Raw genomic sequence first — 15,286 nt, forward strand, 5'->3', positions numbered from 1 at the left:
ATCTCTATCAACTCTATCATATGCCTTCTCCAGATCCATAAATGCTACATACAAATCCATTTGCTTTTCTAAGTATTTCTCACATACATTCTTCAAAGCAAACACCTGATCCACACATCCTCTACCACTTCTGAAACCACACTGCTCTTCCCCAATCTGATGCTCTGTACATGCCTTCACCCTCTCAATCAATACCCTCCCATACAATTTGCCAGGAATACTCAACAAACTTATACCTCTGTAATTTGAGCACTCACTCTTATCCCCTTTGCCTTTGTACAATGGCACTATGCACGCATTCCGCCAATCCTCAGGCACCTCACCATGAGTCATACATACATTAAATAACCTTACCAACCAGTCAACAATACAGTCACCCCCTTTTTTAATAAATTCCACTGCAATACCATCCATACATACATACATACATACATACATACACAGACATATACCCACAGGTACATAATTCATACTTGCTGCCTTTATTCATTCCCGTTGCCACACTACCACACATGAAATGACTACCCCCTTCCCCCACACGAGCGTGAGGTAGCACCAGGAAAAAGACAATAGAGGCCACATTCATTCACACTCAGTCTATAGTTGTCATGTATAATGTACCGATACCACAGCTCCCTTTCCACATCTAGGCCCCACAAAACTTTCCATGGTTTACCCCAGACACTTCATATGCCCTGGTTCAATCCACTGACAGCATGTCGACCCCGGTATACCACATCGTTCCAATTCACTATTCCTTGCAGGCCTCTCACCCTCCTGTATGTTCAGGCCCCGATCACTCAAAATCTTTTTCACTCCATCCTTCCACCTCCAATTTCATCTCCCACTTCTCGTTCCCTCCACCTCTGATACATATATCCTCTTTGTCAATCTTTCTTCACTCATTCTCTCAATGTGACCAAACCACTTCAAGACACCCTCTTCTGCTCTCTCAACCACACTATTTTTATTACCACACATCTCTCTTACCCTTTCATTACATACTCGATCAAACCACCTCACACCACATACTCCTCAGACATCTCATTTCCAACACACCCATCCTCCTTTGCACAACCCTATCTATAGCCTACGCCTCGCATCCATATAACATTGTTGGAACCACTATTCCTTCAAACATACCCATTTTTGCTTTCCGAGATATACACAAGTATGTGTATGTGAGTAGGAGAAATGGTCAAACGGCATTATTAGATAACGTGTCAATTGATAGGCATGTAAAAGAGAGACTTTTGAAAGTTAATGGGTTGAGAAGGGCAGCTGGTGGGATGTCTGATCAATATCTGGTGAAGGCAGAGGTGAAGATTTGTAGAGGTTTTCAAAAAAGAAGATACAATGTCGGGGAGAAGAGAGTAGTGAGAGTAAGTGAGCTTGGAATGGTCACTTGTGTGAGAAAGTACCAGGAGAGATTGAGTGTAGAGTGGAAAGTGGAGGAGGCAAATGACATGAGGGGGGTGGGTGAGGAATGGGATGTATTTAGGGAAGCAGTGATAGCATGTGCAAGAGATGCATGTGGCATGAGAAAGGTGGGAGGTGGGCAGATTAGAAAGGGTAGTGAGTGGTGGGACGAAGATGTAAAGATGTTAGTGAAAGTGAAAAGAGAGGCGTTTGGACAATACTTGCAAGGAAGAAGTGCAAATGACTGGGAGATATATAAGAGAATGCTGCAGGAGGTCAAGAATGTGCAAGGGTTGAAAAAAAAAATGGCCAATGAGTGTTGGGATACGAGAATATCATTAAACTTTACGGATAATAAAAAGATGTTTTGGAAGGAGGTAAACAAGGTGCGTAAGACAAGAGAGCAAATGGAAACACCAGTGAAGGGAGTAAGGTGGGAAGTTATAACAAGTAGTGATGAAATGAAAAGGAGATGGAGTGAGTATTTTGAAGGTTTGTTGAATAAGTTTGATGATAGAATGGCATGTGCAGGGTGTTTTGGCTTGGGTAGTGTGAAAAAAGAGAGAGTTAAGGAGAGTGGTTTGGTGAAATGAGAAGATATGGTGAAAGCATTGCAGAAAATGAAATCCGGTAAGGCAGCGGGATTGGATGATACTGCAATAAATTTTTTAAGAAAGGGGGTGACTGTGTTGTTGATTGGTTGGTAAGGATATTCAGAGTAGGTATGGATCATGGTGAAGTGCCTGAGGATTGGCAGAAAGTATGTATAGTGCCACTGTACAAAGGCAAAGGGGATAAGGGTGAGTGTTCAAACTACAAAGGAATATGTTTGTTGAGTATTCCTGGAAAATTATATTGGAGGATATCGACTGAGGGGGTGAAGGCATGTATAGAGCATCAAATTGGGGAGGAGCAGTGCGGTTTTATAAGTGGTAGAGGATGTGTGAATCAGCAGGGTTGAGGAACAAGTTAGTTGGGTTGTAAGTTTGAATGGAGAAAAATTGAAGGAAGTGAAGTGTTTTAGATATCTGGGAGTGGACTTAGCAGCGAATGGAACCATGGAAGCAGTAGAGTCATAGGGTGGTGGAGGGGGCAAAGGTTCTGGGAGCAGTGAAGAATGTGTGGAAAGAGAGAACGTTGTCTCGGAGCACAAAAATGGGTATGTTTGAAGGAATAGTAGTTCCAAAAATATTATACGGTTGCAAGGCATGGGCTATAGATAGGGTTGTACGGAGGAGGGTGGATGTGTTGGAAATGAAATGTCTGAGGATAATATGTGGTGTGAGGTGGTCTGATTGAGTAACTAATGAAGGGGTAAGAGAGATGTATGGTAATAAAAAGTGTGGTTTAGTGAGCAGAAGATGGTGTGTTGAAATGGTTTGGACATATGGAACAAATGACTGAGGAAAGGTTGACAAAGAGGATATGTGTATCAGAGGTGGAGGGAGCAATGAGAAGCAGGAGACCTAACTGGAGGTGGAAGAATAGAGAGAAAAAGATTTTGAGCAATTGGGGCCTGAACATGTAGGAGGATGAGAGGTGTTCAAGGAGTAAGAATGAATTGGAATGGTGTGGTATATTGGACTGAACCAGGGTATATGAGACATCTGGGGTAAACCATGAAAAGGTCTGTGGGGACCTGGATGTGAATAGGAATCTGTGGTTTCTGTGCATTATACATGACAGCTAAATGAATGTGGACTTTTCTTTTTTTTTTTTGTCTGTTTTCCTGGCACTACTTTGCAACGTGGGGGGGTGGCAATGCTGTTTCCTGAGGGGCACAGGTTGGCACCGGGATGGATGAAGGCAAGCAAGTACAAATATGTACATGCATATATATGTATACGTCTGTGTATGTATATATATGTTTTTTTTTTTTTTTTTTTTATACTTTGTCGCTGTCTCCTGCGTTTGCGAGGTAGCGCAAGGAAACAGACGAAAGAAATGGCCCAACCCCCCCCATACACATGTATATACATACGTCCACACACGCAAATATACATACCTACACAGCATTCCATGGCTTACCCCAGACGCTTCACATGCCTTGATTCAATCCACTGACAGCACGTCAACCCCGGTATACCACATCGCTCCAATTCACTCTATTCCTTGCCCTCCTTTCACCCTCCTGCATGTTCAGGCCCCGATCACACAAAATCTTTTTCACTCCATCTTTCCACCTCCAATTTGGTCTCCCTCTTCTCCTTGTTCCCTCCACCTCCGACACATATATCCTCTTGGTCAATCTTTCCTCACTCATCCTCTCCATGTGCCCAAACCACTTCAAAACACCCTCTTCTGCTCTCTTAACCACGCTCTTTTTATTTCCACACACCTCTCTTACCCTTACGTTACTCACTCGATCAAACCACCTCACACCACACATTGTCCTCAAACATCTCATTTCCAGCACATCCATCCTCCTGCGCACAACTCTATCCATAGCCCACGCCTCGCAACCATACAACATTGTTGGAACCACTATTCCTTCAAACATACCCATTTTTGCTTTCCGAGATAATGTTCTCGACTTCCACACATTCTTCAAGGCCCCCAGAATTTTCGCCCCCTCCCCCACCCTATGATCCACTTCCGCTTCCATGGTTCCATCCGCTGCCAGATCCACTCCCAGATATCTAAAACACTTCACTTCCTCCAGTTTTTCTCCATTCAAACTCACCTCCCAATTGACTTGATCCTCAACCCTACTGTACCTAATAACCTTGCTCTTATTCACATTTACTCTTAACTTTCTTCTTCCACACACTTTACCAAACTCAGTCACCAGCTTCTGCAGTTTCTCACATGAATCAGCCACCAGCGCTGTATCATCAGCGAACAACAACTGACTCACTTCCCAAGCTCTCTCATCCCCAACAGACTTCATACTTGCCCCTCTTTCCAAAACTCTTGCATTTACCTCCCTAACAACCCCATCCATAAACAAATTAAACAACCATGGAGACATCACACACCCCTGCCGCAAACCTACATTCACTGAGAACCAATCACTTTCCTCTCTTCCTACACGTACACATGCCTTACATCCTCGATAAAAACTTTTCACTGCTTCTAACAACTTTCCTCCCACACCATATATTCTTAATACCTTCCACAGAGCATCTCTATCAACTCTATCATATGCCTTCTCCAGATCCATAAATGCTACATACAAATCCATTTGCTTTTCTAAGTATTTCTCACATACATTCTTCAAAGCAAACACCTGATCCACACATCCTCTACCACTTCTGAAACCACACTGCTCCTCCCCAATCTGATGCTCTGTACATGCCTTCACCCTCTCAATCAATACCCTCCCATATAATTTACCAGGAATACTCAACAAACTTATACCTCTGTAATTTGAGCACTCACTCTTATCCCCTTTGCCTTTGTACAATGGCACTATGCACGCATTCTGCCAATCCTCAGGCACCTCACCATGAGTCATACATACATTAAATAACCTTACCAACCAGTCAACAATACAGTCACCCCCTTTTTTAATAAATTCCACTGCAATACCATCCAAACCTGCTGCCTTGCCGGCTTTCATCTTCCGCAAAGCTTTCACTACCTCTTCTCTGTTTACCAAATCATTTTCCCTAACCCTCTCACTTTGCACACCACCTCGACCAAAACACCCTATATCTGCCACTCTATCATCAAACACATTCAACAAACCTTCAAAATACTTACTCCATCTCCTTCTCACATCACATATATGTTATGTATATGTACGTGTATGTATATATGTGTCTATATGAGGGGATAGGCCATTCTTCGTCTATGTTTCCTGGCGCTAACTCGCTAACACAGGAAATGGCGATCAAGTATAATAATAATAATTTTCTTATACAAAATTGCCACTTTCCACATCAGCAAGGTAGCACCAGGAAACAGACAATGAATGGTCCATCCACTCATTTACACATATATATACAGCAACGCCCATGTACACACATATACATATCAACATATACATACACACACATAAGCATCTACATATATACAACTGTACGTATTCATACTTGCTTGCCTTCATCCATTCCCAAAGCTACCCAATCCCACAGCAAACAGCATCGCTACTTCCCACTTCAGCGAGGTAGCACCACAAAAACAGACAAAAAAGGCCACATTTGTTCACACTCAGTCTCTAGCTGTCATGTGCAATACACGAAAACCACAGTTCCCTATCCACATCCAGGCCCCACAGACCTTTCCATGGTTTACCCCAGACACTTCACATGCCCTGTTTCAGTCCACTGACAGCATGGTGACCCTGGTATACCACATCACTCTATTCCTTGCACACCTCTCACCCTCCTGTATGTTCAGGCCCTGATTGCTCAAAATCTATTTCACTCCATCCTTCCACCTCCAATTTGGTCTCCCGCTTCTTGGTTCCTCCACCTTTGACACATATATCCTCTCTCTCAATCTTCCCACACTCATTCTCTCCATATGTCCAAACCATTTCAACAAGCCTTGAAAATACTCACTCCATCTCCTTCTAACTTCGTCATTACCTGTTAATACCTCCCCACTTGCCCCCTTCATTGATGTTCCCATTTGATCTCTTGTCCTAAGCACCTTATTTACCTCCTTCCAAAACATCTTTTTATTCTTCCTATAATTGAATGATACTCTCTCACCCCAACACTCATCTCCCCTCTTTTTCGACCTTTGCATCTTTCTCTTGACCTCCTGCTACTTTCTTTTATACATCTCCCAATCATCTGCACTCCTTCCTTGCATGCATCGTCTAAACGCCTCTCTTTTCTCTTTCATCCTACCACTCACTACCCTTTCTAATCTGCTCACCTTCCACCTTTATCATTCCTCAACCACTCCCCTCACGCCATTTGCTCTAACATTTGGCCATTCCACACTCAATCTCTCCTGGTACTTCCTCACACAAGTCTCCTTTCCAAGCTCACTTACTCTGACCACTATCTTCTCCCCAACATTATCTCTTCTTTTTTGAAAACCTCTACAAATCCTCACCTTCGCCTCCACAAGATAGTGATCAGACATCCCTACCTGCCCCTCTCAGCACATTAACATCCCAGTCTCTTATACACACCTATCAATTAACATGTAATCCTATAATAATAATAATAATAATAATAATAATAACAACAATAATAATAATAATAATAATAATAAATAATAACAATAATAATAATAATTCATTTATTATTTATATTTTGCTTTGTCGCTGTCTCCCGCGTTTGCAAGGTAGCGCAAGGAAACAGACGAACCCACCCCCATACACATGTATATACACACACGTCCACACACGCAATATACATACCTATACATCTCAATGTACACATATATATACACACACAGACACATACATATATACCCATGCACACAATTCACACTGTTTGCCTTTATTCATTCCCATCGCCACCCCACCACACATGGAATACCATCCCCCTCCCCCCTCATGTGTGCGGGGTAGCACTAGGAAAAGACAACAAAGGCCTCATTCGTTCACACTCAGTCTCTGGCTGTCATGCAATAATGCCCGAAACCACAGCTCCCCCCCCCCCACATCCAGGCACCACACAGCTTTCCATGGGTCACCCCAGACGCTTCACATGCCCTGATTCAATCCACTGACAGCACGTCAACCCCGGTATACCACATCGATCCAATTCACTCTATTCCTTGCCCGCCTTTCACCCTCCTGCATGTTCAGGCCCCGATCACTCAAAATCTTTTTCACTCCATCTTTCCACCTCCAATTTGGTCTCCCTCTTCTCCTCGTTCCCTCCACCTCCGACACATATATCCTCTTGGTCAATCTTTCCTCCCTCATTCTCTCCATGTGCCCAAACCATTTCAAAACACCCTCTTCTGCTCTCTCAACCACGCTCTTTTTATTTCCACACATCTCTCTTACCCTTACATTACTTACTCAATCAAACCACCTTACACCACCTATTGTCCTCAAACATCTCATTTCCAGCACATCCACCCTCCTGCGCACAACTTCTCTTCTTTTAAACTATTCGCCATTTCCCGCGTTAGCGAGGTAGCGTTAAGAACAGAGGACTGGGCCTTTTTTGGAATATCCTCACCTGGCCCCCTCTGTTCCTTCTTTTGGAAAATGAAAAAAAAAAACGAGAGGGGAGGATTTCCAGCCCCCCGCTCCCTTCCCTTTTAGTCGCCTTCTACGACACGCAGGGAATACGTGGGAAGTATTCTTAATCCCCTATCCCCAGGGATAAAACTGCGTAATAATAATAATAATAATAGTAATAATAAAACAGATAACCTACCTGCTGCCAAGAAGTTCTTTTCCTCCCAGTCACGCATAGTAATTGTGGCATCAGGAATTGGATTTCCCTGATTGTCACGTTCTCCAATGAATTCTGCCTCCATAAAGTCACTGATAGCAGTACTGATGAGCTCCACCACCTCCACAGATAAAAGAATCTACTTATTAGCAAACACATTTATTGCAACATACACAGCATTTTCAGAATCTGCAACTATCATGCTATTCATAGGTTTTTGCACTTTCCCTATCACAACCCAACTGTGAAATAGATATTTCATTACTCTATCTTTCTACCCTTCCTTCAGTTCTCTTTATATACATGTAAAGGTGAAGGCCTTTTAAGATGGTCTGCAAGTACAGAAACTATGGCAATACAGGTGAAAGCAAAGGAAGCAGTTAACTGCAAAGACAGGGACAGGTTCAGTGAATAAACTCTTAAGAGCAACAAGAAGCTATTGAATACTTTTTCATTAAGAGAAATGAAGCCATTTTCTGCATGAAAATCAAGGTGCAAATGGAAATGTTTCACATGATGAATTTAATTAGTGTACAGAGAAAAATTAAGCAACACATTAAATGCAGAAACTTTCATTCAATTTTCCATGCTAAAAATCAGTTGTGGATGCATGTGAATGAAAGGAATGGCTGTATCCTTGTAATCTAAGAACATGGGAACATAATTCAAGAAAACAAGCACACTTTTACTCCCTTTAATAGTATACAGCAAAATAAACACTGTATTCATTCAATTATGCAAGATGTTCATTTTAGTGACACCTTACCTTCCTGTTCTGTGGGGTTCTCACATGTTCAGGAGGTTTCCATGTCCAACTGGCAGGACCAAAAATCATGATGTGCAGTAATAGTGTATGTGTGAGGTGTCTTCAGACAGGAAAGTGTATCTTGGTCATGGGAGATCTTGAGGTGTAATGAACCAATATAACATTAGAGAGATGGGTGGTGTCGAGCACACAGATGGGACGACGTAACCTTTATACGTCTGGGAAGTGTAGCTTCAGATGGGTGTACATATGAGGGAGGTGGGTTCAAGATTGGATTGTGGATATGTTTTTGGGAGAGAGAGAGAGGCTGTAACTGTCCAGTCAGTACAGCCAATGTTGTTCTTAAATGAAAGTACCTACCTACCTATAAATACCTAAGATAAGATTTAGTTGAAATGGCCAAGCTAGTATGTAATGCTTTACACTCATCTTGCCTCTTGCATACGATTATCTACTCAGCTGCCACCTACATCATGTGTCTATCAATTCATGGCTCATGTGATTTCAACCATATGCCAAGCCTTCTTTTAACTGTTCTGTACTTTTTCCATGCATGTTTTATTATTTCTCATGAGTCAGATGTTGTTTCTGTTATAAATCCTAATACTCACTTACAGTATGGATGTCATATGTCGGTCAGCATGGTAAAATCTTAGAAGACTGATGGTATGATGTGCCACTTCAGTTACCCCATGGTGCTGAGAGGGGAAGGAGGCAACTTTTTCTCACTGTCCTTGTGTTTCATGATATTTTTGCTATCTCTGTCCTACGTGAATTTTTTCTTTACTAGTAACTAACTATAGGTCCTTAGAAATTGTGTCAGGAAGAAAAGGCCTATAATCATGCTTGGAAACAAGGATATTTGGGAACAAGATGTCAAGATGAACTAGCAAGGTCATGTCCACCATCTGGACATTTGTTTGGATTCCTTCTAACATTATCCTTCCCTGAAAAGCTAGGTCCAGTCGACCAAGGAAGACAAGCATGGCAACAGATAACTTGATGGAGTGTGAGGTGTCAAAAAACCCATCTCCATCAGATTATTACTTGACTGGTCCACCTACGTCAACTAGACTAAGTTTTTTAGGGAGGTCTATGCGGTGGACTCTGCCCAACCAGTGTATTTTGAAATTTTGCTTGTATACATTTTCTTACCTTTCAAGCAAGAAATAAGTGCCTTTTCTTTTTGAGACAACTTCTTAGGATCCATGCTTAGTTAATGGTTGAAAAAAAATATAATCCAGAACAGAAATAGTGAAAATATCACTACACACAAGGACTGCAAGGAAAAGTTGCATTCCTCCAATCAAAGTTGCATCCTTCCACATCTCAATAACATGGGGTACCTGAAAAGGCAAAACAGGTCATCTGACTTCTAAGGCAGTACCATGCTGACAGGTATATGATAACCACACCACAAGCATGTGACTGGATGTTTTGCAGATAAAACCTAACACATGAATGCCTTATTTTAAATGGTATTCTTCAGATTATATTTTTTGCCAGATACTGAATACAGAGGTCAAGAATCCATTATCCTAAATTCCAAAAACCAAAAGCAAACTTCCAAGGCAATGCAGGTGTGGTGCTAAATTACAGCAATACACAGTGGGTTGGGCCATTCTTTCGTCTGTTTCCTTGTGCTACCTCGCTAATGCAGGAAACAGTGACAAAGTACAACAAATACATAAAATTTAGTACCTTGTTCTCTCTAACGCAATATGGCACCAATCTGATCAGCTGTCATGTGCTTTGTTTCCTTACATATTTGAATCTTTGTTTTAGCTACATAAAAAGGGAAAAGCTGCACTGTCTACCACAAAGACAAATCCAGCTACAGAGGTCTTCATATAATGAAGGGGTTACATTCCCAACTATTGTCATAGCAGAATATCATTGTATCAGTAATTTGAATCCACACTATAAGCAGAACTCAATGCCTAATGCAATTACTGATGAACTAAATATCTATATAACCAACATGAATGAAACAATGATTCTATCTTACCTGTTTACTAGTGAAATGCAACAATATCCTCAACTTCATTGATAAGTGAGGTTGATAAACAAAATGTTACAATGTTTTCTGGTGATCCCCCTGATGCACAGTCATCAACCAAAAACTCAAAAGTTTTATCACAAACAATTTTTGGATGTCAACTGCATTATACTGAGGTTTATTTGAGATCAAAAAGACAATGAAGGTATTGTACTAAAGCTAAATTACAGTTGTACTCTGGCAGAACTTGCTGTCTGTGAAGCAATGCACACCACCTTTATTTCCTACCAAGGAACACTGCCTCTTATCTGGCTTCATACCCATTATTTTCCTCAAGTACAGGCTATCTAATTATCTGTATATATCCTTGAAGTCTGTTCCCTTCTGGAAATTCCTCAAGGGGCTGGCCACACCAAAAGTCTCCACAACTGAACTCCTGTCATTTCTTACCTTTTAATGTCTCACCCTTAACAAGCCACCGGCAGTGGGACACTCTAGCACAGACGCTAGTACCTAATGTTCCTACCGAATTCAACCTGTCTACCAAGTATTCCTGCCTAATTTTCCAACCTTCTACTTCTACCTGATGCTCCCACCTAATGTTCCTACCTGCTAATTCTACCAAATGTTTCTACCTAATGCTTCTCGCTAATGTTCCAACCTACTACTTCTATCTATTGCTCCTACCATTTTGTCAAAAGGCAGAGCTAGCACACACTGCTCACTGCAGGAATATCTAGTTATGAAGAATGAGTTGTGCAAGTTGTTATGTGTGATTGGGAGAGATTGTATGCTTGTGGACAGAATGCCAGCAGTGTATGTGTGGGTGAGGTAGAAAGGAGAAGTAGCTACCTGGGTTAGAGAAAGATGATCTGACAACCATTAAAGTGCTGGCTCACTATGAAGCCTCACTAATTCTCCATTAATAAATCAAATAAGCAATGTTTCAATAACATTAAGGTAAATTTATAGGTAAGCTTTACAAAATAAAGGTAAGCTATGTTTTAACAACACCAGCATAACTGCTTCACTCACCACATTACTCATGCATTACAGTAAATATGCACAACTCACCATAGCCTGGACTGAATTTATGTGAGTTCAGGTTGGGTGCCATATTCCTCAGGTGTAACCTTGTTCCTCAAGTGCCTCAGGCTAGAATATATACCTTCATGTAATATTCTTGTTATTCCCCCTGACAAAGTCTTGGAAAAAAAAAATGGGAAGATGTTCTTTTATTTTTCCTGCAAGTCATGCAGATTTTGCCCACCCCATGATACCACTGTGGATCAACTTTATTATGGTACATGTTAACTTACGCACCAGTCATCACACACTAGTGTGTGGTGCAGTTCATGCCTCCTTTGCTTCCCACTAAGGAAGACTGCTTCCTCCCTAGCTAAAGTCCTGATGTTTTCCTGAGGAATAGTTCTTGCTAATAACTCAAATAAGTAATGATTCTTACTGGGAATATTGGTGATGAGGGATTGAGACAGCTGGTGGTGGAGTGAGATGTAGGTGAAGTGAACAGTTTGTCAAGTCATCAAAAGTAGGTTCATCCAGTTCAGTATGTGATATTTAAGTTTGCTGATGTGATTAGCCATCATATTACCTTGTTGATGTGTTTGGCCGTTATATAACCTATTTCAACATTCTTAAGTTATGTAGATCTCACTTTCATTGTACATTAAGAATATGAAAACCATGTTCCACATAAGGTGACAATCAGAATCTAAATATTCAAATATTTCATTATCAACTGAAATGAATATTAAAAAAATCTTCATATCTGTTGCTGTTGTGAAAACTCAGTTATCCAACAAACTTCTACTCTAATTCACGGACGTCACTAAAGCTCTGAGAGCTGCCACCATTCCGCAGGGACTCCCTGTACTGGAATCAGAAGTTTCATTGATTTCCTAAAAATTCTCAGAGGTAAATATAAAACAATACTGTTCATAAACAGTTTAGATCTCATATAACAATCATAATTCATTACTTGGAACAAATGCAATAGGCATGTGTACCAACTATAGGGTCAGACTTCGTCCTGGATCCCCACTGGGTGAGCTAACAAACTATATCAATATTCTGAAAACTGAAAAATTCCAAAATCAGAAACAAGTTTAGTGTCATGGATTTTGGATAATGGATTCTCAACCTGTATATAAGAAAGTTGAAGCTCCTTGAGTTTCTCATTTCAAATCTTTAGAAAGTCCCAACTCAGCCTTTCAGTCTTTGGCTTTTCAACTTACATCTCAAAATACTCTTATCAATCCAACATGTCCTGCCCCCCAGAGGGACTAAATAACTCACCATAGTATTTCTGAGTGTAGCCAAGCCAGTACAAGCATTGGCTAGGAGGTAATCACCAGATAAAATGGCAATCTTGTTGCCAAACTCCATGTCCTGCAGGGTGGTGCCATCAAACACTGTTGGTGAGAGGTTGACCACCCCTTTATGAATCAGGTGAGCTGTATGAATCATCTCGGTGATCTCAGCTAGACTTCGTTGGCTGGAAGTCATTTAGATGTTAGTAGATACGATGGTAAAAAAAAGGTAGTTGTCTACAGTTAAATGTAGAAAATTTAAATGATGATCTTATGGGAAATATTTGTTTTGAGAAACACAGAATACATATCATCCTTTTACTCAAGAAAAACAGTAAATCATTCTGAAGATCACTACTTAATTAGCAATCTGAGGCACAGTTTCCAATCAAATCAATATCTGACCATTCTGCTTTACTTCTACTATACTTCTACTTGCCATGATAAAAATGAAGTTGTCATTTATCTATATTTTAAAGACATTTCATACAAGATTCATAACAATGTGAAGTTCCATAGTACAAAACAGTGTTGTATTCTGACAGCTAAAAAAAACTGGTTAGATGATAACAAGAATGGCAACCAGGAGGCAAGCCTTAGATTGCTGTGCCAAACAGATCTGTCTTGGGGTAAATTCTCTTTTTGATATGCATTATTCATACCAATAAAGAACAAAAGTATAAAATATCAAACTTTGTGAATGCTACCAAAATTGGAAATGATGCTATAACAGCATTTGATTATCTAAAGCTGTGAGTTGACTTCAACAAGCTCATAGACTGAGCTAGCAAGTGACAAATGAACCTTAATATGAAAAAAATATATACAAAGTTTGATGCATTAGCAGTAAAAAAAAAAAAAAAAAGACAAACTGCAATATGAACTCTGATGAGTTGCAAATGGTAAAAAGATTTTGTTGTAACAGTCTCCCATGACCTAAAGCCAAGTAACAACGAACAGCAGCAGCAAAATGCAAACAAATCAACAGACTTCACAGTTAAGGTATCTAAATCTAAGCCTCAGATAATTTTTTCATGCATGTTTGCCATTTCCCATATCAGTGAGGTAGTGCCAGAAACAAAGAAATGGTCTCATTTGCTTACATCCACTTATAAACTGTCATGTATAATGCACTGAAATCAGAGCCACCTATCCACAACCAGACCCCACAGACATTACCCCTAATCACTTCATGTGCCTCACCTCAGCCCACTTAAATCATGTCATCCCATGTAAACCACACTGCCCAAGTCCGTTCTATCCCATAAACACCTTGTACTCTCCTAAATGTTAAGGTCCTGATCCTTCAAAGCATCTTTCACTCTATCCTTCCACCTCCTTGGTTTCCTCCTTTCCCTGGTTCCCTCCACTTCTATGTATACATTATTAGTTATCCCCTCCATATGTCCATACCGTTTCAGCACACCTTCAGCTCTCTCATATATACACTTCTTACTACCACACATATCTCAAACCCTATTGTCTCTCATTCAATCAACCCTCCTCACACCACATACTGTCCTCAAACATTTCATTTCAAACCTAATTACCTAATCCTCTACATTTCTGTCCAAGGCCCATGCTCCAAATCCACACAACAACAGGACTACTAAACCATCAAACATACTTATCTTTGCCCTTAGGAGAGGCAGTAACCTCTCTTTCCACACAGTCCTCAATAAACCCAAAACCCTTGCCCCCTCACCCATCCTATGGCTCAAATCAGCTCCCATTATTCCATTGACTACCTTTCCACTCACAGGTATCACAAACACTCCACTTCCTCCAAATTCTCTCCAATAACCCCCAACCCCCAAATAATGCAATCTGAATATAGTGTTGTGTTCAGATTTCATCAACCCATTTCAAAAATATATACTTTGTATGAGAAAATACTGAGGTGAGCTACCAAAATTATTCCCAGAATGACAAACAAATCCTATGAGAACCATCTCAATGACTTTAACTTGATCTGATTAGCTTAATCTAAAGAAAAGAAATTTACAAATACATCAAAAGTATCATAAGTTTTGACAATCTTAGCAGTCATTTTACAATATATGTAAATCAATCAGATATCAACTAGTAGTACAGGATGCAGGCTCATAAGAAGACACTTTATTCAAACTATGCAAAATATTTTTCTTTAACCCCTTCCCTTATTATCCCAAGTATACTCAGTCTAAGCTTTCCTTTCAATAATTACTATTCCAAATTCACTTGGGTCACATTCTAAAAATCATTATCCTGAGATACCAAGTGTGGGATTCCAGATGTGTTTTTTATTCTCCTCGGGTGATGAGCACAGCTGAAGTCATTTCTCTCAACAGATGGCATGCACTTACATCTGCAGATGATAGCAAGTTGAGGCTCACTTTTCCTTTTTTTTATCCAAAATATGCTGAGTAACAATAAGGACAATAATGATGACCATGCAGATTCAGGTACTTCATAA

The 15,286-nt window shown here is 40.5% G+C and overlaps 1 protein-coding gene across 1 annotated transcript in view; it reads right to left on the reverse strand.

Annotated features, from left to right (window-relative positions):
• Pdss2 (Decaprenyl diphosphate synthase subunit 2) overlaps positions 1–15,286 on the reverse strand; it is a 54,982-nt gene that overhangs the window by 20,219 nt on the left and 19,477 nt on the right. Inside the window, exons 4-5 of the mRNA XM_071666773.1 lie at positions 12,818–13,016; positions 7,715–7,857 (exon numbers count right to left, since the gene is read on the reverse strand). Coding sequence (XP_071522874.1) covers positions 7,715–7,857; positions 12,818–13,016 — 342 coding nt within the window. The remainder of the gene's footprint in view (positions 1–7,714; positions 7,858–12,817; positions 13,017–15,286) is intronic.

This window comes from Panulirus ornatus, chromosome 11, assembly GCF_036320965.1.
Source record: "Panulirus ornatus isolate Po-2019 chromosome 11, ASM3632096v1, whole genome shotgun sequence".
Lineage (NCBI taxonomy): Eukaryota > Metazoa > Arthropoda > Malacostraca > Decapoda > Palinuridae > Panulirus > Panulirus ornatus.